Below are 26,177 nucleotides of genomic sequence, written 5' to 3' on the forward strand. Positions count from 1 at the left end.
ATCCAAAACAATTAGCTGCAAGGCATCGTTAAACTTTTTGTGTTGACTAACAAAAATATATTGTAAGAAATCCAAGGTTTTTAAGGATAATTTAAATGAATTGTTCATCAAATAAATAGAATAAAAGCGACTGGTATGCTTGTTGTGTCAGTATAAAGGGCCGTGGCTCCTTGTACGATGATGGTTTCCTTGGTTCGTGACAGTGTGAAAAAGTAAAAAGCATACAAAGAGTCTTGTCTAGTAAACCGCAGCGGCTCCTCCCTGCACCGTGCCACTCACTTTGTTGGTTTGCTCAATTTGCTCCCTAAACCCACAAAGCCTTTGAGGGCCACACAGGGGCATGACAGCATGTCGCAAATCCTATTTTCTCAATGATTTACTTCAGACTTTCCCCCTGACTCCTAACTGAAAGGCAGTCTCGCTGTAACATGCTGCCTCAGGTCGTTGAGGGGGGGGGGGGCTGAGTACCTGCGTGTGATGTAAACTCAAACTGTCTGTCTAAAGACACATGCTTCTTACAGCTGCTTTTGGTTTTGGGGTCATTGTCAACCGATGATTTTACTGAGGAATCTCTGTGGTGGAGCTGGGAAGGCTTGATGTGCTGTGCACAGCAGTGTTTTTCAACCTCTTTTTGAAGCACACCAACAACCAAAAAGGATACGAGATGACATATTTTAGCCAAAAACAGCTATTTGGTTAAAAATACTTATTTATAAATGTTTTTTGCCACCTGAAGGAATAAGCTTGGTTTTCACTGGTTGATAGAGACTTTGAAGGTCTCTTTGGTTTTCATACGATTGATGCTCAGTTACCCACATGGTTGAATGCTTTAAAAGCAATTGTAGAATGGTACATTTCTAGAATGTTGAATTACAATTCTAGAATGTTTATTTACATTCTAGAATGTTCATTTACAGTTCTAGAATGTTAAGTTACAGTTTTAGAATGTTGAATTAAACTTCTAGAATCTTAAATTAAACTCCTGTACAGCACCAACACAGAGAGCAGCTGAACAGTCCTTTCACCTCAACAGATCCGACCTGGTGCAGAGGGACATCGATAAAAAAAAAAACTTTCCGAACCAACGGTGGAATGCATGCAAACACAAATGTAATGTCCTGTTTGCACCATTAGCACTGCAGGTTTGGCGTTAAAGTCTTTGCACCCTTCATCCCGTCCCCCTACAAGGCTCCTGTGTTGTTGTTTTTAGTGGGGTGCATATACAGGAAATGCTCCGTCCTGGTTTGGCTTTTTCAAATGAATGAGAAGCATTTAAATAAAAAGTGCTGATTCCAATTGGCCTCTGTTGCCCTCTAAACATGCAGGCAGGCTGGACAGCGAGCTCTGTGTCGCTGCAGGCCTCTACAGCAAACCACAAACAGAGTAAAGGACTTAGGGAGGGATTTATATTTAATAAAAAATCATCTCAAGGCAAAGCTGCCTGAACTCATTATGTATTGATTTGTAGCTTTGTTTTTATTTTTATTTTGAATGCAGGGTCCTCCTGCAGCGTCACCAAAGAGCTGCTGCAGTGTGACAGGATGTTGGCCACTGAAACAACATGAAGAGTGCTGATTGGACGAGCGTTAATCAACTGCTCCACGGCCAACAAAGATGGAGAGACGCAGGAGTCAAAACAACCCGTGTCACTGTGTAAACATCATTCAACTTTGCATAGGGTCTCTTAGCCTCCAGGACCACACGCCAGGTGAAAGACAAGAACCCTTGAAAGAGATTGGTAACGTGCGTGAATCCAGTCTCAATTCGGAGACCAATGGGAGCCAGATAATGAGAGCGATTTTCAATGAGAGTCTCATTATTGAATTAAGCCCACTTTAATTAGCATGCTGACTTGATAATGCACACGCTGGTGTTTGTCACAGCAGTGCTTAATTTCATATAAATAACAAAAAGAAAATGATTTAGCCTTGAGGGAATTTTCCTTAGAGGTAATTAAATTCTGTTGAAAGGCAATGCGATTATCCACTTTTACACTAACAGCACAGCATTGTGTGAGCACTTTAATTTGTGTATGTTACAGCCGAGAACACTCTATACAGCATTTTTTACTGCATTTTCCCTCTTTGCTTTCCATTTGAGCCGCTTGCCAGAGTTGCATTTCAACTATATTGGCTGTTCACAGAGGAGAGCTAAGTGGATATGGCAGCATTTCTCTTTATATACACATCACACACATCGCGCTTGCAATAATGAGTACGGACAGAGTGGATCAACAAAATATTGTGGTTGAACCAAGAAGAGTTTTACTTAAGTTGGCTGTTACCATGTTTTCCGAGGCCGCTTACTCAATCCAAATGCCAGGTCTAATAGATCAGAAGCCATTATGACGTTACACCGCAGTTTAACCCCTCAGACACGGAGCTGGCCTCAATCAAAGACTCGTTCAGTCAGTAGTAAGCTGAGGGCACTTCAGAGCGAAGGGATAATAATATCATACCTGTGTTACATGAAAAGGGATAAACATTGTTTGAGTTGTTTATTCACTTTTTGCTGTGAGTTAGATAAAAAAAAAATATATATATATAACGATAGAACAATTAGCTTAGCCCGAGCCAAGAAATAGCCTCCAAAATAACTCTCCATAAAACCACAACATATTTTAACTCTTGGGTTTTTATACGTATTAAAGTTATTATGTGTTAACTAGAAACTTTTGATTTGCTAGTGGCAGGATTTTGTTAGAGATCCAGACGAGGTGTTTCCCCCTGTTTCCAGTCCAATCTCAAGCAAAACGAAACATAAGCTGTCACATAAAACAGCATCTAATTCTATAAAAAATAATGAGGTCTGGGGTCAAAAAGATCACTTATTATAGAATAGGGAGGGATGACACCCTCTGTAATGGTCACACATGCAGAGCACACAGTGACATTTGTTCCCTGCATTTAACCCATCCTAGTACCAGGAGTCTAGTACTAGGAGCAGTGGGCAACTATTGTACAGCACCCGGGGAGCAATGAGAGTGGGGGGGGGAAGGGGGGTGTCCGGTGCCTTGCTCAAGGGCACCACGGCAGGGCAGGAGGTGAACTGGGACCTCTCCAAGTAGCAGCCCACACTCCATATTTTAGGTCTGGTCGGGGACTTGAACCGGCGACCCTATAGCTCCCAGTCCAAGCCCTTACTGACTGGGCCACTGGCGGACTATATGTAAAGTGCATATGTCTCGAATCTAGGGGTAAACCTGCTTTAAAAAGAAAATATAAGCGAAACCCAGGCTATGAAGAATAATGAAGTTGAGTTAAGAGATGACTTGTATGAAACTCCTTTGTGTTTCAGTGATAGACAGCAGTATAACAGTTACACGCAACCCCCTCGCTGAGTTCCTCCCATGGCGACAGACTTGCAGTAATTGGTGTTGACCTTCATTAGCGGCCGAGAATTCTGGGTCACGGCATGTCACAGGATGTGTGTGTGTGTGTGTGTGTGTGTGTGTGTGTGTGTGTGTGTGTGTGTGTGTGTGTGTGTGTGTGTGTGTGTGTGTGTGTGTGTGTGTGTGTGTGTGTGTGTGTGTGTGTGTGTGTGTATTGTACACGCAGTAAGTTTGTGTATATGGTGCATAACTACAGGTTTTCACAATGACTGTAGAATTTCAAAATAACTGTGTGCATCATCAAGACATTTTTAACTTGGCAAAGCACAGGTGTTAGTAGTAATATTTACGATGGCTCAGATGTATTCAAGTGTCTCAGTAAACCATGAGAGTGGGACAGTGAGGCAAACTATCAGCAACATGAAACTATAACAGCTAAATTGATTCATCATTAATGTAAGTGTTTACACTTGTGCTTTTGTTCTTGTGATATGTCATAATGTGTTCTGTGAAGCCAGAAGAATGCTGATTGTTTTGAAAGCCGAGAGACAAGTATCTAACATACACAATATAACAAGTATGATAAAAAAAGGTCTTATAATTATAATTATATCCCTAGTCTACTTTTATTGAATGCATGTCTCCATTGTTATACAAGCTGGTGGACAGTGAGCACAAAGAATAATGATTGAATTCCAATACAAAACAAATGCATATCTTATACTCTTACTTCATTTGTATTCAGGTTGTTTGACATAAAGGGTCAAATTGTTTAGTTTTTTCCTAAATTGCCTGAATCATTATAGCAGTTATTACTTATTGAGCATGTCTGAGTTTTGCAGCAAGTGTTTGTAATCCAAGGCGAGTAAGTATTATGCAGATGAATTTAGATGCAAGATAACATGTTTTTGGTTGAGTGTTACATTTTGTCTCCAATGTCAGAGGTTTGGCCAGACTAAATGTGGCTTTTTCTGTGTTTATAGTTCTGGGAAAGTAAATTGTAATTTCAGAAGTAGGCTGTGGAAAAGAATAAAACTGTGAAAATGTCACTTGTGTGTCCAACAACTCAAATAAAATGAATAAGGAGCAGATGTTTAGATTGTAATATTATATATCTGCTACTGTTCTGGCTGACAAGTGATAACACTTTTTCATTAACCATCATGTTATGGTATGAAAAAGATCCAGTTCCATTTTCAGGGGTCCGATTTCCTGACAGATATTGTGTGCCAGGCATCAGGTGAACCACAGTCTCTCAGTCCCTCTCTGGCTAATGGACACTTTTGCAGAGACAAGAAGAGGAAGGCTGAGAGAGGAGGAATGAAAGAGAACACAGGCAGAGAGATCTCTCAGACTGGGAGGTTTCTGTGTCATCTTTGTTTCAATAAGTACTTTATAAGAGGCTTCCAGACTGCGCTGCACTATTCAGCACTTGGGTCTGTCCAAAAAGCTTAACCCTTTTGCTGTAAAAAAAAGAAAAAGACGGAGAGCCACCTAGAGCAGCAGAGAGACCAAATGCCTCGGAGCACAACAGGCACTTTAACAGCAAATGCATGTGAAGATGTGAATGTGCCCATTGTGCCTGCCCCACCGCAGGGCATGTAGCAGCCATCAGGGAACACTGCCAAGCTACAAGCCTCATTTATCGCCTGTCATGGAAAGGAGCATCCATGTAATTGCATGCAAAATATTTTTGGGGAAATCATTGTGCGGACCCTGATTAAGCAAATCCAAACACTGAGAAAGAAGCCACACTAAGGGGGGGAAGAGATTCTTGTCATGCATGTTAAAGCGATAAATAAATAAGCTTGATAATTATAGTACGTGGAGAACCTTGCATTACTTTGCTTTTTTATTATTATACTTTCCTGACTCGAGGCTATGAGGAGTGAGCTTGTGCATTTTATATGTGCAACCACTTATTATAGAGTATCCTGCAACGTGCTTGGGTTACCAGGCTGGGCCGTGGAGTATGGCTTTGTGGTCTGTGGCTGTGTGTGTGTGTGTGTATGTGTGTGTGTGTGTGTGTGTGTGTGTGTGTGTGTGTGTGTGTGTGTGTGTGTGTGTGTGTGTGTGTGTGTGTGTGTGTGTGTGTGTGTGTGTGTGTGTGTGTGTGTGTGTGTGTGTGTGTGTGTGTGTGTGTGTGTGTGTTATTTTAGATCCACAAGTGTGTGACCTATCAGATTTATTTATACATTAAGTGTGTACGTTTAACTCTATATGTGTGTGTGTGTGTGTGTGTGTGTGTGTGTGTGTGTGTGTGTGTGTGTGTGTGTGTGCATGCGTGCGTGCGTGCGTGTGTGTGTGTGTGCGTAAGTGGTCCAAAAGCTACTAGTCTAAAATTAAAATCGGGGTTTTTGAAATGTCTCTAATTAGAGAGGGGAGGACCGGAGACTATTTTGAGAGCTGTGGCCATGCACGCCCTTCCCATGTGTGTGTGTGTGTGTGTGTGTGTGCACACAGGCAAACACACACACAAAGCACCCACTTAAAGAGAGGATGATCCCCCACTTTGAGTTTTGGACAATTCATCGAGTCGTGCTAACAGGAAATATTCATGATGTTTATTTCTTGTCTATGTCCGTCTATACACAGTTTACTAAAGATGGACAGTGACCTTTTAAATTATAAACAAGTAGCTGCTATGAATATTAACAACCAGAGAGCACGAGTTGAAATACCGCCGCCTTAGTGTAAAGCTGCAATAAATTATAAATTGCAATATTTAGAGTCAAGGACGAGTCAAAGTCGACCAGATTGGAAAGTTTATGGCTGTAGCACGGGAACACAACAGTCAGTTAAGCGTTTTTACACATTTAATGAGGCAATTTAGTGAATTTAGCCTTTTCAGACAGTGAGTGGAATGTGGTGTATGGCTAACATTGTCTCATTGTTCTGTCTCATAACCAGCCTCTGTTTTCTGCTCCAGAGCAAAGACTGCTGGGAAATCAGACTTTTTACAAAGGGTTGGCTACAATCTCTCTGCCCCAGATACTCTCACGGTATCTTTTTTACACGCATCTGTGAGGAAGTTGTGCTTTTGTTTGTTGTTTTTATTTTATTTCTGTGTCATTGCGGTGTTTTGAAAATCCCAATCAGTGTCCACATCGACCTAATCCTCACGACCGCATGTCAACCAGTTTCAACACCAGAACAAACAAGAAGTTATTAAACAACCATGTGTATTAAAAAATATGGTAGACCGACATGCTTTCCAAAGATTAACTTGATTTCAGCTAAAGGAATAACTCATTCTGTATGTCTGAACAGTGGTTGACTCCATAAACGCAGATTTAATAAGAGCTTATTGCTTTATTTCATAACTGACTTCCCTTTGATTGGGTCAGTACACCAACACATATTTACAGAAGCGGCAATGGATAAAAGAAATGTAGTGACAGATTTTTAATATCTTGCGGTTCTACGTGACATTAATAGCGTATTCAACAATAACGTGGTTCGGAGAGATGATAGAGAAATGACGAAGATGATTTGTCGTTGGTTGGTTTACATGCCATTTCGATAGTTGAGAAAAGTAGCCACAATCTATAAGGGTGGACTAAAACTAAATTGGATATGTGAGTAGCTTTGCAATCATTAATTTGCTATGTTAAACTCTGAGCTCTGAAACTGTCTGGTAGCTAAAATGGCACTGTTCAAAGATAAAACCATATCTACGAGCACCTCTAAAATGTTCTCAGTAACATGTTGTATCCAGTTTGATAAATAATAACATGAATTATTGTGTAAAAACAATAAATTGTGGTTTCAATTGGAGTTACCTTTTCACAAAGCCAGGCTAAGTGTTTTCCAATGTCTTCATGCTAAGCTTAGCCAACTATCGCCGGGCTCCTTTTCGAAAATCTGAAATGAAATCCTATAGAGAGCCAACGAGTAGCAAATGTTCTGTTACAAACCTAATTCAATATTTACTCAATTGAGGTTTAGAGTTACTTTTAAGCTGCCTTTAACAAACACAAATTCCACTTAATCTGAAACTATTGACAGCAGAGATCACAGATGATTTACGCAACAATATCTCAAGGCTACCTTTGCAGAGTTAGTACATTTTCATAGGAATTGTAGTTTAGTAGAACACGGTTTATTTTTTCAGAAGACCAATTACTGAATTACAGATTGCTCTGTGCTTTCTATTGTTGTTTGGATACTTGAATAAATATGTTTACCCATGAGTAATCAGAACGTAACATAGGAGCACTTGTTAGTGAAATATTGAAATCCAGTGGACGGCTGAACTAAAACACACACACACACACACACACACACACACACACACACACACACACACACACACACACACACACACACACACACACACACACACACACACACACACACACACACACACACACACACACACACACACACACACACACACACACACACACACACACACACACACACACACACACACACACACACACACACACACACAGGCCACAGGCATTCCCACTATAGACACCCATTATCTCCGTCTGTATCCATGTGTTGTGAACCCAAAGCAGGAACTGTGGTCAGATGCAGGGAGAGGGAAGTCAGTGCTGGCAAAGAAAAGTCAAAGTCAGGCATTTTTAGAGTAAGATAAGAAGAGAGCGATGAGAAAGGAACAACTAAAATAACAAAAAGCCGCTTGGGGGTATGAGATTACTACAACAACACATTTCCTTTGCCCGGTTTTGAAATATTGCAGCCTTATAATCAACAAACACGACGGGGTGAAAAATGAAATAGTCATTAATCATTTGAACGCAAATACAGTGGCGCAAAGTAGACGTCTTGTGATCCGGTTATGTTCCCTTGACCTCAAAGGGCACGGTAAAACTTAGACTTGTGTGGCATTGGCAGGTGCTGCAGCTGAGTATGAAGCTCCCAGTATCCAGTGTCAGGCCTTTGTTTGCTTTTTTGATTTATTGCTGACCACTGCCCCACCTAACATGTGCGGAGGAGAGCTCCCCCTCCTCTCAACACCTTTATCCACATAAATAAACTCCATCGCTGCAGGAATGCCTGGGGTCCCATGCACTCCCCGCTTTTAGAATTCTCCCAGCCCGATAAGATGACTGTTTAGGGTGTTTCATCGACATACTCCCGCCTCAACACATACTGACTCACAGACCCAATTTACCGACACATCTGCTGGCTCTTTGGTATCCGTCCACAGATGGGCCACAAGTAACAGACCGAAGATGTGACTCAGGAAATAAAACGGTGATTAAAAGGGAGGCAACTTCGAAATAGCCAATCGATGATACTGATGAGGTGAGATGCCTTTGAATGAATAGAGACAACTCATCAAATTCAGTAAACGTTAACAGACTGATGGTTGGTTATCTGGAAACGTGTTTTTTTATTCAGCCTTGATTTAACCAGGTTTGTCCAATTGAGATCAAAGATATATTTTTGCAAAGGAGACTTGGCCACGAACCGCAGCAACACTACACAGAGTTTCAACAATTACCATAAAAGCACATAGATTTGAGTCAGATGAAAAATGATCACACATCCGTGACTGTTGGTCAGGGTTATTTAGTTTGAGATCTGTAAATTATTCCATGGAGTAGTACAGAAAATCTCCACAGTTCTGACTATAAATTATTTAGACATTGAACCTCTGAACCGTTCTCTTGGCAGATTAAGCTGTGTTGTGTAGCTACATTAAGATATGCTTTCAAAACATTCTCATGATTATCACAATCTCCATCTGACTCTGAAGCAGGAATTAAAACAAGTCTATTAAATATAGCTCATAAGAAGAAGCAAACACTTTATGCAGTTGTTCAGCAGCACCCTCCACTGAATAAACTGGAACTTTTACGACTCTTCTTTTACAACGCTGACCCTTAGGCTACTGATAAAAATATTAAAAGCCTACTTGGAACATTTTTATCTTGAACCCCTGACTACCAGCCAAAGACATTGACTTACTGGCAACTGTCTTGCATTGCAGCTGCTTTTGGGTGAGGGGGCATCAGGCCAAGGACGAGAGAGCTGACCCCACCCCCACCACCCCGAGCATCTGTGCCCACGCATTCACGATGGCACCCACCGAACCAGAGCCATCCGTCACCAGCATCGATGACAACCAAATGCGCCGAGGGTGGAGTTCGGTTTGACTCGAGTAAAAACCACAAGCTAGGAGACACCGGCGCATTCACACATAGACTGCCACTGTACGCTCTATTGTCTGTCATCCATTAAAACGCAGCTGCCGCCACACTGAAAGGAGTTATGGCTGTGTGTTCGGGGCTTTAAGCTGAATGTGTATGATGTGTTTTTTTTTTCATGACGAAAATACACCAAAAATTCCTCTTTCACACAGAAGAGGCTAATAATAATAGAGACATGGAGCTTTGGAAGGGGAGCTATGCCGCTCTCCTCCTCCCTCTCACCCTAGTGTCGAAGATCTGTTAGTCAGGGGCTGGGGAGTTTTCAGTCTCCAGGGGCACATCCCTCTGAACCGCCTGCCAAGCGTCTCCTCTCCCTCCTCCATTCTCTCACTCTGCCCCCTCTCTTTGTTCCCCACTTCTTCTTCTCCTCCTCACACTCAACTTTCTCATCCACTCCAGCGTAGGGCTGCTCGATTATCGCAAAAATCATAATCTCGATTATTTGGGTCAATAATTGATTTAACGGTTATTAAAAACGATTATCCATTTACTTTGAAAACATCCGTTTATTGAAAAAAAAATGTGAACAGAATGTTTTTAACAGTCGATTACCATTAACTTTAAATATAATTCAACTGAAAAACCAATCAAATAAAAAATGTATTATTCATAAAATCGTTTTATTTCGATTACGTTGTTTTAATAATCGTTGCAAGCCAAAATCATAATTGCGATTAAAATACGATTAATTGAGCAGCCCTACTCCAGCGTCCTTTCAACTTCCGTCATTTATTCCCGTTTGCCCCTCAACAATTGCACTTTTTCGCTTTCACAATCTTATCTGTTTTCCCCCTCTCTGTTCTCTTCCACTCCTCTTCCTCTTCCTCTTCCTCTTCCAGTGTTCCAGCTCCTTTTGCAGCCGTGCATAATTAGGCCTAAACACAAGCCTGCGCAGGCTCACATCTGGAAGGAGTTTGGACATGGCAGTTTCCTACCAAGACGACTAAATATTTAGGTTGAGAGTTACTGCGTGTGGATGAACTCATGATAGAGGGGGTGGGAAGGGGACATAAATGGGGAGCTGGAGATAAAGAAGGAGAGGAAAAAGGGACTTGAGCTTGTGGTCGGACGGCTGGAAATAACAGGATGCATCATTTAGACTAGTGATAAGAGTGAGTTTATAATCTGAGGTGCAGTAATGTAAACAAAGTGCAGCACACTCACTGGCGATCCAGAGGAGAGGGTGATAATATTTGGGCGGCTGGTTGCTCCTTTATGGCTGTCAGGAACAACAAACAGCCAGCTAATAGTTTTAATAAACAAATCCCCATTGGGATTTCCCATGAGGCCGAGGGGCCTCAGCTGGAATGTTCACAGGGGCCAGCTGTTGTGCATTACACGTAGCCCCGGAAGCCCTGGGCCCGGCGTCCTCCAGCCTCCCCTCTCAGCGTGGAGGAGAGCATTCCTCCAGGCTGCCCCAGGAGAGAGGGCAGCGGGGCTGGCTGTCGGGCACCCGATGTGGGGAGGGACCGAGGTGGTGCTCCCCTGCTGCACCTGGGATACTGTCTGCAGTCTCTAAACGCACGGAGGAATGTCAGGAATAACACGAATATCAACACAGCTTCTCACATTCCACATCTGGAGCTAATGTCATGAGCAACGATGGGAGAATGGGTGCTTCAGGAACTCCACCGCATCTTCAGGAAAATGTACTTTCCAGACACCAGAGTTCCTGGGAAAGGTAAAAAGTCAAAAAGGCCGATTGCGTTTGGAATCGTTTGCTCCTCGTATACGCAGCCTTGTAAAAGTGTAGCAAAATGCTAAACATCTGTATAAAAACAACTCGACCAACATTTGTGGATGCTGGGATGGAAGATTATCTTCAATCACCTCGACCACTGCCACCCTAGCCTCTTTTTTTCCTCCTATGGTTCCAGCAATGTGTTCTCCAGATGTTTATTCTCTATTTAATAAGCAAGAAACGTAAGGCCCAATAAATGGACTGCTGGCTGACTTTAGCTCTCCTGGGGCATAAATCCCCTTCCTTTACCTCACATGCTCATTGCTGTGGGGCAGTTGAACATGTTTTTTTTTTACTGTGCCCATGTGCAGCTAGCATTTCTCCCATCGGGTCAGAGTACGGAGACAGTTACATCCTGTGGGAACGTGCAACAACTTCAGAAAGTCTGAGCAGCTGTGAAGAAAGTGAACAAAAACACCGCCCAAAACATGGGTCACTGATAGATTGATAGTCCATCTGTCATGAAAGTTTTGGCCAATGATGTGGCCCCTTTCAAGTTGTCGAAACACGAATAACTGTGATTTAAATATCACACTGAAACTGGCCCAGGACCTTTAGCCGTCCAGTTTTCACCAAATAGTCTGGTGTTTTCTTTCCTCAGCAGAGGCGTTTGTGAGACAGGGCGTTACCGTATTAAAAGTAGGAGCCAACCCACCAGTAAAGCACTTATACATCTGATATAAAATACACATAAATGTGTTTTGGTTAATTGTAGTTTTGACAGAGACAGCTGGACCATGTGCACAGGGTGGAGGTGGAGGTGTAGAAAGAAGGAGGGATGTGAGCGGTTGGGTCAGAGTTAAATTTGAAGTGACAGAGTTGTGTCAAAGAGGCAGGGCCGGATGATGGCTGCAGTCAGCCTGCCCTCTCACTGATCTCCTTAATGCTTTGCAGAGAGGCGACGCTCTGCACTGCTCTACAGAGTTAAACTAGATCAAGATGTAAACTTCTGACCTAACAAGCCTTATTACTGCAGCAAGTCCCCAATACAGTTAAACTTAAGGTCATGGGTTCAGATTCATGGGTGTGTGGGCTTGTCCAAACACTGTACCCTGACTAAGATTTGTTTTTTAAATATACTATTTGAAACATGCAATCAAAACTAAGTTATAAACACTATAATATAACATGACAACACTGTGGATCCTCAGCTTAACATTGTTCACAAACTGTAAATATGGAAAAGGTTGTGACAGCTTGAAATGGATCCATAATACATTTTTATTATAACAATACTTATAGGATATTGCAGGAACACTTCTGTCAGATGATATACATGATGACACCATAATGTAAGGTCACCATGTGCAACACACATGCTAGGGGCGGGATAATAATAATTCAGTGATAAAGCATTAGTTTAAGTAACTTTTTGGGAAATGTTTCAAACTCACAGAGTGACGGTCCTGTTGGGCAGCAGGCTGGCATCCGGAGGTTCCGTCAGCTCCTCTTTGCTGCAGCTCACCCGCCTCCCCACCGCCTGGACGCTATGCCCCTTGGACCGCTCGTCCGTGCAGCTGCAGCCGCTGGAGGAGGCGAGCAGCCCGGGACAGGCGTGGGAGAGCCTCGGCCCGGAGGCGCACAGCAGCAGCAGCAGCAGCATCAGTACCAGGTGCCCCGGCAGCAGAGGGATGCCAACGCCGGGCGCAGACATTGTCCTTCGGCTGGATCTCACCTCAGCTGCACCCCCGCCTCCAGTCATCCCATATCTCCACCATGAAGCTTGCAGGGGGGTGTAAGGAGGTCGGCAGGACACGTAATGCTCTTGAATGAGATCTTGAATGAATGCTAAACTTAGAAATCCTCCGCCCAACAATGGACACGCATCATCCGGTCACTTCAGAAATATTCTGCACTCTTGATTTTCCAAGAGTCCCGTTATGTCATGGCAGCGCGGGCGCACGGTTCCCAAATAGTCCAAATAAATGTCAATGGATGTGTGAGTCCATCCAAACCAACATGTAAAAAAAGAGGCACTCTTCTGACTTTGAAAAGTTGAAGGTTTTATAAATTACCTTTAGAGATTTACATCACTTTGGGAGTGTCCAAATTACCGTTATCTTCCCCTCTCAAAATTAATCCCGGGGTTGATGACCTTCACGATTGTGCAGTCACATCCAGATACTCTTTATGAAGAAATACAGTTAAACGTACATCCCAAAAGGTTTCTTTTGTCAGTTTTTTCGCTGCTTTTAAAAAGTTTTCCTCACGTTTTTCCCGATCCTGTAGGTCTCCCGATAGACTTCTCTCAAAAGCAACTTTAGATAACAGTAAAGGAGGAAAAACTGTTAACTCGGACAAGAAATTAGCTGGTCTTGATCCGCTCCCGTGATTCCCAAAATCTAGCGGTTTTGCCTGCTTGTCTCTGTCACACTCAAACTCACTCAGTTACTACCCCAAGTGCGCCCGTTCCGTCTGCGTCTGCGCTCTGGTCCCCGCGGTCCTAGCGCATCCAGTCCACACACTGATCCAGCCCGATCCAGCCCCGTTTATAAAGACAGAGAGAATGATCCACCTGTGACATGAGGTAAACCAACCTGAAGTCAATTCAACCCTTCAACCTCAGGACGCGGTAGGCTATGTATTGTAGTTGTCCTAGATAATTTGGTAAACGGCACATAAATAAAAAAAGACATACTGTTTTTCGCAGATTCCTTCAAAACCACAATCCACATCTTAAAGTGTAACAATCTCCTTTTAATATAAACAAATCTTTTGCATCTGATCTTAAATTAGGGAAAAACGATTTGCTTGATGAAGCAGACTACCTTTTTTTTTAGTATAGTAAAACAAAAAGTCATGCAGGCCTATTTAACACTTTCTAAAATTAGAAATTACAAGTATTAGCGTAAAAATGCTCTTGCTTTAAGTAGGCCACCTACTCATTTCGCACATTTAAGGATAATATAGCCTGTTACATGATTTAATTATCCTTTTATTTAATTTTTAACTTGTCAAATTCTTCAAGGGATAAATAAAGGTTGATCTTAATTTATAATAATGCATGATTTATATTGTTTATTTTGTGATATTTATCCACATCTGAAACATAAAGTCACTAACAGTGTAGTAAAATGTACCTCTAATGTAGACTGGTAGAAGTATAAGGTAACAGGAAAAGGACATGTAGGCTATTGTGTCACTGTCCGCCGTGCTTTTAACCTTATTATCATCGCATAGGCTAATTTAAGTTACATTCATTAGATTGGTGACATATTGTTTACTTAAAGCCCGGGTAGGCGATGCCAACAAATTAAGCTAATGTTTTTTTCTTTAAATATCCAACCAAAGAAGACGAACCAGCCCACAAACTTTTTTCAAATGAAAGTAGCTAGCAGCATTAGCTTCAAATGTCGCCAAATATAGCGAGAAAGTCGTCAAGTTTGCAACACTGACAGCAAACAAAAAACCGAACTATTGTTGCACAGCTCTCAAGCTAGCAGCGTGTGGAAGTCTCTGGTGACGAGCAAAGGTCAAAGTGCACGCAGGTGAACAGCAAGCTGGAGAGCTAATAACAGTCCTGCCATATAAATGCAAAGGGTAACCATCTTATATAACAGCATTTTAATTATTGATAGTTGGTGGGATGTAAAGAGTATGTCATGCATGGAAACATTATGGAGCAGCAGAGAAGAAGATCATGGGTGTGTTTTTGATTAAATAATGGGAGAGTTTATGGGATACAAATTGTTTCAGTGCCATTGCTTTTGTTGTGTTGCTCTTTGATTTGACTTGGCTACTTCCACCCAGCTCGTAGGAGTCAGGAAGGTCTTGATTACAATGTGCGCCTGCATTGGGAGAGCAAACTAAATTTAAGAATGAACGCTGGAAGTCTCTTGTAGATTATGTGTTTCAGATCACAGGCTGTCCATTCATTCAGCGCGACGGAGGGGAAGTAAGTCTTTTATAAATATATTTCACTATTTTCTATATTGTCAAAAGTTAGAGCTTGACGATAAAATTACACCGAGCTGTCTATTGAAGATGACATACTTATGATTTGAGTTTGTGTGATGTGTTCCAGCCCTGGAGCAGTTGTTTTCATATCCAATGGAGGCCACCTGCAAAACCAAGCTTCTTAGAAAAGGTTGTAACAGATAATACAAGTTTTGATGTGGTAACGACCCAGTTAAGATGTATTGAGGTGACCTTTCTACTTAATGCAAATTCGTTTTTGCAGTTCTAACAAGCCAACATCTGCTAAACAGAATACATGTCAAATCAATGTCACCTGAGAGTGATGTTCTTCGAAAACCGTGTGCTGTATTTATTGCCAAAGTAGATATATTTTGTAGATCTCCATGTTGATTCTTTTAGGGTTGAAAAATAATCCAATAACTCAAACCTTTGTGTTGAAAGAATAATGTGTTTTTCTTAAATATTACATTTACCCCACCAAAGAATCCGACCGTCCAAAAAATACCGGGGATCATAAACTTCCTAAAGCTCTCCTTTTCACATTTTTGCCTGCGTGTATGGAAAGTTCGCAAAATACAGTCCTGGACTCCGTGGATTTCTGTTTTAAAAATACTTTTTGATATACGAGAGGCCCGGGCAGGATGGAGATGGAAGGGATTCAAATCTGGAGAGTATTTCCAAATATGAGAAGGTTACTCAGGAAAGCTTCTTGAAAAGGGACTTTATGTGATTGGGCTTGACATGTGTTCACTGACATATCTAAACTGCATCACCTCAGTATAATGGCGCTCTGTGCTCTGACCCGCACCGTGGACCCTGGGTTTGTTATTCCTGTATATGATACTGTACACTGGAGCGGGCTCAGAAAGCCAGCATGATTATTGAAAGAAAGCACAAGGAGTGGATGGGCGCCTGCTCAGCAACGAAACAGAGGGCTGTTTATCCAAGCTGTTAAATAAGGCTTCAAGTACAACACCCCCCTCCGACTCCATAAGGCCCAAATCTCTCTCATCTGGAGAGCACAGTTTCCATTTAAAATGTCACGTCCCAAACTGCACATTACATCAAATTGTACTTAATGGCATCCAGACAAACTTTAATGTCGTTCCAACATTTTCTCTGTATGCACCCCGCAGCCCCCCTCGCTCCTTATAGCCAAGCAAGCAATCTCTCCTTCTCCCTGCCCTGCTCCACATCTGGACTCCATTCCAGGTGGGGAGTTGCGAAAGGGGAGAAAGTTGAGAAAAGGAAAGGTGGAACACGGAGAGGCTGAAGAAGTAGGACTGAGAAAATGTCTTTGGGGAGATTTTTGGTGGAAGTTACGTAAGGTTTCAGGATGTATATGACAGACGATACGTGATGGAGGATTTCTCTTGGGCATGTTCCTTTTGTCCCCCTAAATTACACGATATAACAAAAACAGCGAGGCAATCAGAGATGGGAACCAGACACAGTGACGGCTGAGATTGAGGCACAGCTCAGGCCTGTGTTTCTGCCAGTAGATACACAAAAGAACACTTCCAGCAGGGAATCCAACACCAGGCCCTCTGTAAGGCTTTCAGTCTTTCTCGGTGATCGTGTGACATCTAGTGGTGTGATTGGCAGCACACTTAAGGCCCGCCCCCTCTCAGCAGCTCTCAGACTTCCTGCAGTTTTTCCTGCTGTGAATGGTTCTAATTAAGGGTTTATGGGGACGTTAAACCCACCGCTTCCACAGTTTATGGGGTTATCAAATCATAATGTGGTGCCATATTTTTCAACACTAAATACCTTTGTCTATCATTAAGAATTATTATCAGCAGCACACGTAACCGCAGTTGTGGTAACCTTAATGACATCTAACCCAGAATACACTGTATGGCACTGCATCATGTTTGCACAGTCCAGTTTTTATATGCAAAGTAAATGCATCATATTTTGTAATCTATATTGAAGAAATCACTCAAAACTGTAACAATTGGGGATTACACAAGCAATACATGTAAGCATTCTATACTTCATAAATGTATGCATACTCTAGTTTTTGTTTACATTTTTAGACAAAACTATTTAAGATAATAAATCATACTGTGTCTTCACAGAATCAAGCTTTTTATGTAAACATTGATTGTGTAGTCCATTTTTCCCCTCTCTTCCTTGTTTCTTGCCTTCTCAGAGTTCAGAAGAACTGTTCGAATGTAGCAATGCTGCCCTCTTGTGTTCAGCAGAGTAAATTACATGACTAGCCACTGACACTGCTCAGTCAGTAGGGGCTTGGACTGGGAGCCGTAGGGTCGCCGGTTCAAATCCCAGACCAGACCTAAATATGGAGTGTGGACTGCTACTTGGAGAGGTCCCAGTCCACCTCCTGGGCCCTGCCTTGGTGCCCTTGAGCAAGGCACCGGACATCCCTCTTCCCCCCTCACTCCCCGGGCGCGCTGTACAATAGCTGCCCACTGCTCCTAGTACTAGACTCCTGGTACTAGGATCCGTTAAAAGCAGAGAACAACTTTCACTGTGTGTGCTGTGTGCTCTGCACGTGTGACCATTACAGAGGGTGTCATCCCTCCCAATTTATTCTATTCTTCTTCTAAATGATAAAGGGCGATGTAAATTAGTGAAAGCAAGTAACTCGGGGTTAAATCCTGCTCTTTAATACCTTTCAGAGTAACTGAACACTTGAACTGCTGTGTGTCACCTTCACATTTTAGAGGTCACAAAAGGCAAGTCCTGACTCACCCTGCTAATTTGATGCATAACCGTATTCTCATGTCACATGTGGTGACACCCTACTTGTCAGACCTGTATAATGTGGCTTCTAAAAACAGGGATGTGTCCCCACACCTCTTTTTTTTTATTCTGTAAACTCCATCCAACACTGTGGTGTGCTTAGTGTGTGTAGGCAACAGTCTGAAGGACAAATCAGCTCATGTAAATGATGAACTGGGAATCTGAATATGAAGCAGACAGACAACTTTTCACATCTCTTTTCAATAAAAAAAAGTGTATTTTTCGTGATGTACTTCTCTCACAGTCATTATTCAAACGTCTGCCTCTACACTAGTGTTTCCAAAACAGAAAGTTTTGGCAACAGTATGTTTGCTCATGTTGTGTTTGTCATGTCACATGACTCCTAACACTAACACACTCCTAACAACAGATATTAATTTGTATGCCTGTTTTCAATCCCAAGTTAAGTCACATGTTATTACACATAGTAAGACCGAAGGTTTGTGATTTAATGCCAATCTTTTGTAAAATAGCTATTTTCATGTCAGACGTTTTCACAACTAAGAAAGGAACAAAGTTAAATTAATAACGTTATTAATGTTTATCAAAAGTAATAACACTCAGACACAGCTATGGAATGGATTCACCGTTAATGAAACAAGTTGCATGCGGTTTTCAATCCAACATGTGAAGAAAGGAAACTATGAGAAAAGGTGTATATAACTAGGAAGTGTTTAAAATACTGGCCATATATGAATTGCAAAGAAACACGTTTGACCCTGGCCTGTACTAATAGTGTAGTCTACTTGTATAATGGCAAGTCAATATAAATACTTTAAGTTAAGGCAGACATCCCTGATAAAGTAAAGAACCAGATATGATATTGAACACTTTTTCCAACACAGTCACCATCACGAAGAAGCTTTAGGTTGTGCGATTTTATTAAGTGCCACATGAAATGTGAACATAATAGTGTATCTCCGAGTGATGCTGCAACTGGACAAATGTATCATCAACTCTTTTCATACTAAATGTCCTGTGCATACATTATGGTCTATATTATAGAACACAGTTCAATCACAAAAACATCACAAATATTTGTATATTTTGCATTAATCTATAGTCCCTCATAAGCAACAAAGCAAAACAAGTCAGAAAATATTTTTTTCATTATTTCTACTCATAAATTCTTCTTACAAAAGAAAAATAGAAAAATTCAAGGGCTTTTGGCCTGACACGAGCCCAACATTCACAAACTCCTTTGCATCTGTAACAACTTGGATTCCACTTCCCTTCCCTCTCTCGCACACACACAGTCAAACTGCACGTGAAAGCATGCATCCATACACACACAAACACTCAGCACTGTCTGTTTACAGTACATTTTGAAATGGCATGCAGCGCAGGTGTCGGTAAGATTTTGGTCCCTTTGCGTCAGCAGGAGATTTCAAAAGATTCAAATCCAGATCCTCGGAGAGCCAGTCCTGGTGACTTTGTCTAAAGTGTTGGCGTTCTGTGAATCTGGCCATTGTGATGTGGCTTTAGTCCATTGCGGCTGTGCCACAATAAAGTGAAGAATAACGTGAAGTGTGCCTTTTTGTTATAAACTATATTGTTGTACTGTTATGTGTTTACTATATCTGTTTTATCTATACTTGCTGATAGCCCAATTTTCCCCGGTGGGACCATGAAGAACTGAAGTGAGGCCATTTGGAGAACAAAGCCCCACTTCTCACACGATTATAAGAAAGGCAAGAAAGTGAATCATAATATTGCAAAATATGGTTAAATGTGATCCAAAAAAAAGAACATCCTCTGCCATTTTGTTGACAATTGTCCACCTCACGCCCCATCCCAAGGTCTATAACTGAGTCAGATGGTGTGGAGCTTCAGGCAGACGAGCAGCACTCTACGTCCGGAGCGGGGGGGGGGTGGAGAGGCAGACTCACTGGCGGGGGGAGATGGTGGCCTGAGGGGACGTTCCTGGGCCTTGGTACCTCTCTTTGGCGTGCTTCTCACAGTACATCACATCTCCAACGCAAAAGTGACCTCTCATCTTGAGGTTAAGGCCGCAGTCTGTGCACGTGTAGCACTCTGCGTGGCGGAAGCGGTCGTCTGAGATGCGCACGGCCAGTGTGCTGTGGGGGGGGGGGGGGGGGGGAAGCAGTGAGTCAGACACCAGGCACACACACACTGCACAGTCTGACAACAGGGTGCAAGGAGTTCCCTTATTTCCAATGCAAATCAAAGAGTAGCAGCACAGAAGAACATCACATTTTAAATTTGAATCCTTTAGAATAAATGGCGACAGAGCAAAACATTAGCGTGTTGATGTCACACTGACATGTATTATCTTGCTTCCCTAAATTAATAAGTTACAAAAGTGGTTTTAAAAAGGCAGGTTCACTTGTTTTTAGATGTTTCTTAAAAATAATACAAACATTTTATCAGCTTCGGAAATAAATACATCTGCATTACGGACGGATTTCATTGTGGTTGCAGATTGCTACCAACCTAAAAACCCTCGCTCACACTTCCCCTTTACAATAAACGAGTACAAAGTTATATCTTTCAGGACTTTTGCCTTGCTGAGGCTAAATTAACCATAACATGACTTCAGGCAGCGCTACTGCAGAGAACTACAGTGTTAGGTTGGTCCATTCTGAGCTACTGTCTCACTGTGCTATCCGCTCCCTATGTAGATATGAAGGGCTCACTTTACAAGAAAATATTAAATGTTCTGCTAATAGACCCGTAAATACTACACTGGCCCTTTAAGACTTTTTCATTATATTCAGTAATTAGGTGCTGCAGTCCTAATAACTGGTTGTGACACATTCCACAAATGAAAGATAAAACCACACGCAGTTCATATCAAACCTTTCTTGTGGAACAAATGTTACTGCAGGGCAAATTATATTTCTATTGACTCACACGCTTCACAGTGCGAGTCCAGGGAACGTGTAACTGCAGGTGACTTACAGAATGCCGGTGCCGCACTTCTCACAGGTGTGGGTGTTTTTGACGCCTCCTACTGATGAGCTTGATTTGGGAATGTTGGGCGAAAGTCCTGGGAATCGCAGCGCTGCCTCTGTAGTCAAACACACACACACACACACAAAGCTGCTCAAAGGGATGTTGTGACAGGCCGGCATCTCTGTTCATCACACTAACAATCCGTTTGCCTTCACTGCCCTCTGTCAGCGGACCTTGTTTATTTTTCCCCACTCTCCATCATCGCTCATCAGCCCTGAGACACGCTTCATGAAATGGGGTTTCCACACATCGGTCATTATCACGTCATGAGAGAATGTTATTGCTCTCTGGATTTATTTCCACAGCAGAGAGGGCAAAGGAGGACAGATGCACTCAATAATATTGTATTCAAAATGTGAATTGCACACAGGTGATGGCCATATGTCGAAGTTAAATCGCTCCTTCTGCACGATAGGCCTAACAGGAGTGGTTTATAAAATGGAGACAACTGTAGGAGATGAAATGATTTATCTAGCATCTGAGAAAATAGCTGAAACCTCAAATATCCTATGCAGAGAGATTTCTGTGGTTGATCATCAGTTCCAAAACTAAATCATGCTTAGAGCAGAAAAAAGAGACTGTATAGCAAACACATTCATATCTCATTCATATCTATTCATGCTTATCTTGAGTTAGAGTAGGTTCGACCTTTATCAAGCATTAAGTACAGAAACCTGATAATGTCAGATCATTTGTATTCAAAGTATTAAATGTGTGTAAATATTTGGACACTCTTTAGAATTGCATGCTAACTACAAAGCCATTATTTTCACTTGAGCTCATTTGTTTGTATTGCAGAGCGCGTCTCACCTTTCTCGTCGGCCTCCAGGACCTCCTGCAGCATTTTGAAGGTGTTGGACTGCCGAGGCGCCGTGCGAGACTCCTTATTCTCCTGGATCATCTTGTACACCTCAGAGTCCCTGTCGAACTTCTGCATGGCAAAGTCAGAGCTCGAACTGCTGTAGATGGAGGAAATACAAATATATGTTAGACTGTTGCTCGAATCATACGTCAAGCGATGTGTTCAGCGGAAAATGTGCATTTTTGAAAGACTCATGAGTCCAGTTTAACTTAAACCAGAGGAAATGAAGGAAGGGGAAGCAGCTGGCTTTGAGACCTTGACCTCTGAGTATTAAGCCTAGATTGCACAGCACAGGCAGGAGGCCAAACAGTGACCAATCACACATCTTCCCTCAACAGGACCCCAACATATCCCCTTTCCAGAGGCACTGTTCTGACTCTACTCACATTTTTATCACGGTTCTTGCCTCAAGGAAAAACAAAGAGGACTTAAGGCTGATGGTGGAAGCTTAAAGAGGCCTTATTATGGTGTTTCCTTTCCTGTAGTGTGTGATATAGGTTTAAGTGCACGGGAATGGTCAGCACAAGCTATAATCCCAAATTCCCTCCGGAGGAAGTTTGGAATCCTTTGTTTAATTCTATAACACAGTAACATCACTATGTAACACTCACGCTCCTATTGGCTAGCGCTCCAACACATTGTGCATGATAGGATAAGGGGCGGGACATCTCTGCGGACGGAGGGTGACAAGAGGTGCTGCAGCACAGGCGTCAAAGCATATACACATGTCACAGTAGAGGTAAATATGAAACCTGAAAATCAACATAAAAAAAGTCACATCCGAGTCAAATGTGTTCTGATCCAGTAGGAGCAGCTAGAAAACAACCAAGAATGCAGGAAGCTTTTAACTTCTTGTAGTTTACGCTATCAATTCATTAAGAAATTAGATACAGTGGCTCTCTCTCACTTTGTTGTTTTTTACAGCTACTTCCATACCTGTGTGTTTAAATACCAATCTCTCCTTGAAGAAGCACACGCATTACAATCTGCACTGACAGCTGATTAATAAGTCAACAGAAACACAAAAGACACAGAAACACAAAAGACACAAAGTACGTTCAGCTGTGTTTGTCCGCAGGCAGCTGGTGAGCGTTTGCTGTCAGTAGGAACCGGTTTGATGCCTTCCACCTGCAGCCCGCCTGTCAGCCAGTCAGTCCACTCTACCCGACTGAGTGTCCCGCCTGTCACACACAACACATCTGCCCAAATATTGACTCTTTAAACTGACACCAGCGCTGTGAAGAATCTGCTCGGGCGAAAGCTAAACCATGGAAACGGTTTATTACTGTGACTTAGCTGATATGTGCATACCTTTAAGCATCACTGCACTATAGGGTATTAGTGGTACGGGTAGGTACTTGTTGAACAAGGACCAAATGAAGTGTTTGGACGGTGACATATTAGCAACACATGAGTTGTGTTTGCTCCGTAGGCCTACTCATGCACACTGGATGTGATATAAAACAATGACTATGAGGTTCAAAGGCAGATTTTAAGATTCAGATTGTCTTCTTTTTTTTTTACACATTCTCCAAATGCACTGGAGCTATTTCACAGACATGTCACATTAATGGTGTCCAAGCCTTTGTAGTGTAAGGTATTTATGAACTGCACACAGCAAGTACTTGGTATCTTCACTGGTGATGCTCTGCCAGGTCTGTTATTCACTTCTTGCTCGTTTCAGGCTTTTTCTTTCCGTCTGTGAACCACATGCTCAGTCGGATGAATATCACGTGGCAGACTTGGATGGTCAAGAGCATTTAACAGTTTGGCCAGGGATAAATAAAAAAACCTCACCGGTTGCATGGTTTAATCTTAAGGATTGCTGTTGTCAGGGAATCTCTTATAAAACATTAAAATGTGTTAGTAAGTACACCAAGCTTGTTGTGATGAATCAAATGCCTTTACTTTATGCAGCATGGAGAGAAGACACTGCTCTCTGCAGGACTTTCAGAGTGTTTTGGTTTATATATTAGTATGTAAACAATCATGACCCCATGATAAGGATGGTTCAATTAGTTATTCATTAACCCCTCCTCAGTCGAGTTACCTCTCGGTTTACTGTCAATAGACTTGTTTGTTTTAAGTCCAATGTGCAAAAAACCTAAAAAGGGCATCAGTTAAATTACGTATCAACCTCTGTACATGTAACATGCCTCAGTGTGTTATACAAAACAACACGTCACATGTCGACATGGGTTTAAAACCTTGACGGTGGGCTGTGTACAGTATGTGCATTGCTCCTGTCTGTATTTCAGCTTTAGGCTTCCTTCTAAATGAATATGGCTGAAATCGGAGATGGAAAACAGACAAGACAACAAATATGCGACCAAGGCTCTCAGACCCTTTCCCTCTGAATCACTGAACATGGTTCAAATTGAAAACAGACCTCTAAAGCACACCCTCCAAGTTCTCCACATGCTCAGCTCCACCCTCAGAAATCCATTTCCATTTTTGCCTCGCTCACCATCTCTCTTTTGAAATGGCATTCTCTAAACAAATGGAAAGTCGAGGTCAAAAGGCAGGAAAACAAATAACAGAAGTGAGGAAGGGGGGGCAGCATGCATCTGAGAAACCAGTCGAGTGCACACATTTGAAGAGGAAGCAGTCAAGAGTTCACAAAGTATCAGGCAACTTCAGAGGAGTTTGTCATCTGAGTCGTTCCTTTTAAGTGTTCTCACATTTACACAATGGCTGCATCTAATATGAATGTGTTGCTGGGAGCCATAGCCAAACTTGGCACAATGCAATGATAAGGATCTAGTCATAGCAAATGAGCGTAGCCAAAACATATCAAAGTTCACAACTACAGTCAAATTCCAACCACATTGCTCAGCCTGAATTACAAGCAGTGCAAAACCAAAGCCGGCCCATCTTGACAAAATAAATCCACATGACCAAACTCAAAATGACAGGACTCACCTCAAACAGAAAGAGAGGGAACAAAGAAATGGAGCTCAACTATTCTCTCCAGGAACTCTGTGTATATCTAACACTGCTGGAGCAACTTGCAACATACAAGAGGAACAACAATACAAGATACCGAAACACACACACACCTCTATCTAAACCAGACGAGACAGAAAAACAAGAGCCTGACTGAAAGGTGTGCCTCTGAGCTGACACTCATTGGACATGCGACATGAAGGGGTGGGTTACTGGGTGTTACTGAGTCTGTGATTGGCTGGGGATGAAAAGGGAGAGGCTTGCTTTTCAGGCTGGGGGCTTCAGACTGGGGGCCAATCAGGGGGAAAAGTCCAAATCTGACATTTTGGGGGAATATGGGTGTTTGGATATGCAGTTGCTGACACGTCATATCACTGGTGGTGGTTACCAAAAGAGGAACAGGGGCCAAAGTCAGCCATCCCTCGCTGTGAAAACACAGAAAGCAGGCTCTGCAGCACGGAGTGGACACAAGAAGATTTTCATTCCTGCTGAGAATCAAAACATTGGTAGGTGCATCCAAAAAAAGATGTTCTGAGGACGGCACCTGCACGCTATGAACTGAGTCACATGACAGCTTCATCACCTCATCAGAGGGGGCGAAGCAGGGAAAAGCCAACTGACGTGCAGATGGTGGACACAATAGAGTCCCAAAGGCTGAGAGTTCATGTGTAGTCGACGAGTGCAGCTGCAAACGAAGCATCTACAGTCAGCTGCAATAAAGCACTGCATACACAAGCTGACTAACACTCGTAGACATAATGAATGCAGTTGTTTTGAAGATGTTTTAGTCCATTTGTCCTTTTTACTGTCTTTCCACACAGACTTTAAGAGAGGGTTACGTTTAAATAAAATATAGGAAAGAATGTTTCTAGCAGAGGCTTGTTCCAGACAAATTCCAAATATGGGAAATATTGCAATATCCTCACCACTGATGCAAACACATTATCGCTATAATAGATTTGTGTTTGTCTTGTGGTGACCATTTCATGTTTAAACTGTCAGATTTGATTATGTAACCCTATTGTAGGTGAAAGAAGACACCATAGGGATTAGATGAGAGTTCACATCCAATAACCAAGTACAATAAATACAGCCTCAAACCTTACCATACATGTAGGTTACAACAAGATATCGGTTAAATGTGTTATTACTCGTAGAACTTGGTTATACTCAATGTTCTCCTTCATCTGGGAAAATGAGCTTTTCTGGACCAGGTCATGTTCATTTCGTAGGCTTGAACCTGTGAGTGTAACCTCTACTGGCCTGTAGATGGCGCTAAATGCTTACAAGATATGCTCTTATAAGATAAGACACGATCCTGCTGCTGTTCAGACTGTGCTCTACACTTTAATCTCTGTAGAGGAACTTTTTGAAGGGTCGAACATTGATTCAAGTGTAAAGGAATTTCTGCACGTTGTGTTTCTTGATTAAGGAACATCTGGTTGT

General features: G+C 42.2%; 2 protein-coding genes across 3 annotated transcripts in view; both read right to left on the reverse strand.

Moving 5' to 3' along the window:
• Window positions 1-13,721, reverse strand: part of adgra2 (adhesion G protein-coupled receptor A2) — a 39,222-nt gene extending 25,501 nt beyond the window's left edge. The window contains exon 1 of the mRNA XM_079688066.1: window positions 12,655-13,721. Coding sequence (XP_079544192.1) covers window positions 12,655-12,962 — 308 coding nt within the window. The 5' untranslated portion in view covers window positions 12,963-13,721. The remainder of the gene's footprint in view (window positions 1-12,654) is intronic.
• Window positions 13,722-18,810: 5,089 nt separating this feature from the next.
• pdlim2 (PDZ and LIM domain 2 (mystique)) overlaps window positions 18,811-26,177 on the reverse strand; it is a 38,840-nt gene continuing 31,473 nt past the window's right edge. For both annotated transcript variants that reach the window (XM_079686383.1, XM_079686384.1), the window contains exons 8-10: window positions 21,734-21,882; window positions 20,870-20,978; window positions 18,811-20,025 (exon numbers count right to left, since the gene is read on the reverse strand). In XM_079686383.1, coding sequence (XP_079542509.1) covers window positions 19,833-20,025; window positions 20,870-20,978; window positions 21,734-21,882 — 451 coding nt within the window. In that variant the 3' untranslated portion in view covers window positions 18,811-19,832. The remainder of the gene's footprint in view (window positions 20,026-20,869; window positions 20,979-21,733; window positions 21,883-26,177) is intronic.

The sequence above is a fragment of the Notothenia rossii genome (genome assembly GCF_949606895.1).
Source record: "Notothenia rossii genome assembly, chromosome: 6".
NCBI lineage: Eukaryota > Metazoa > Chordata > Actinopteri > Perciformes > Nototheniidae > Notothenia > Notothenia rossii.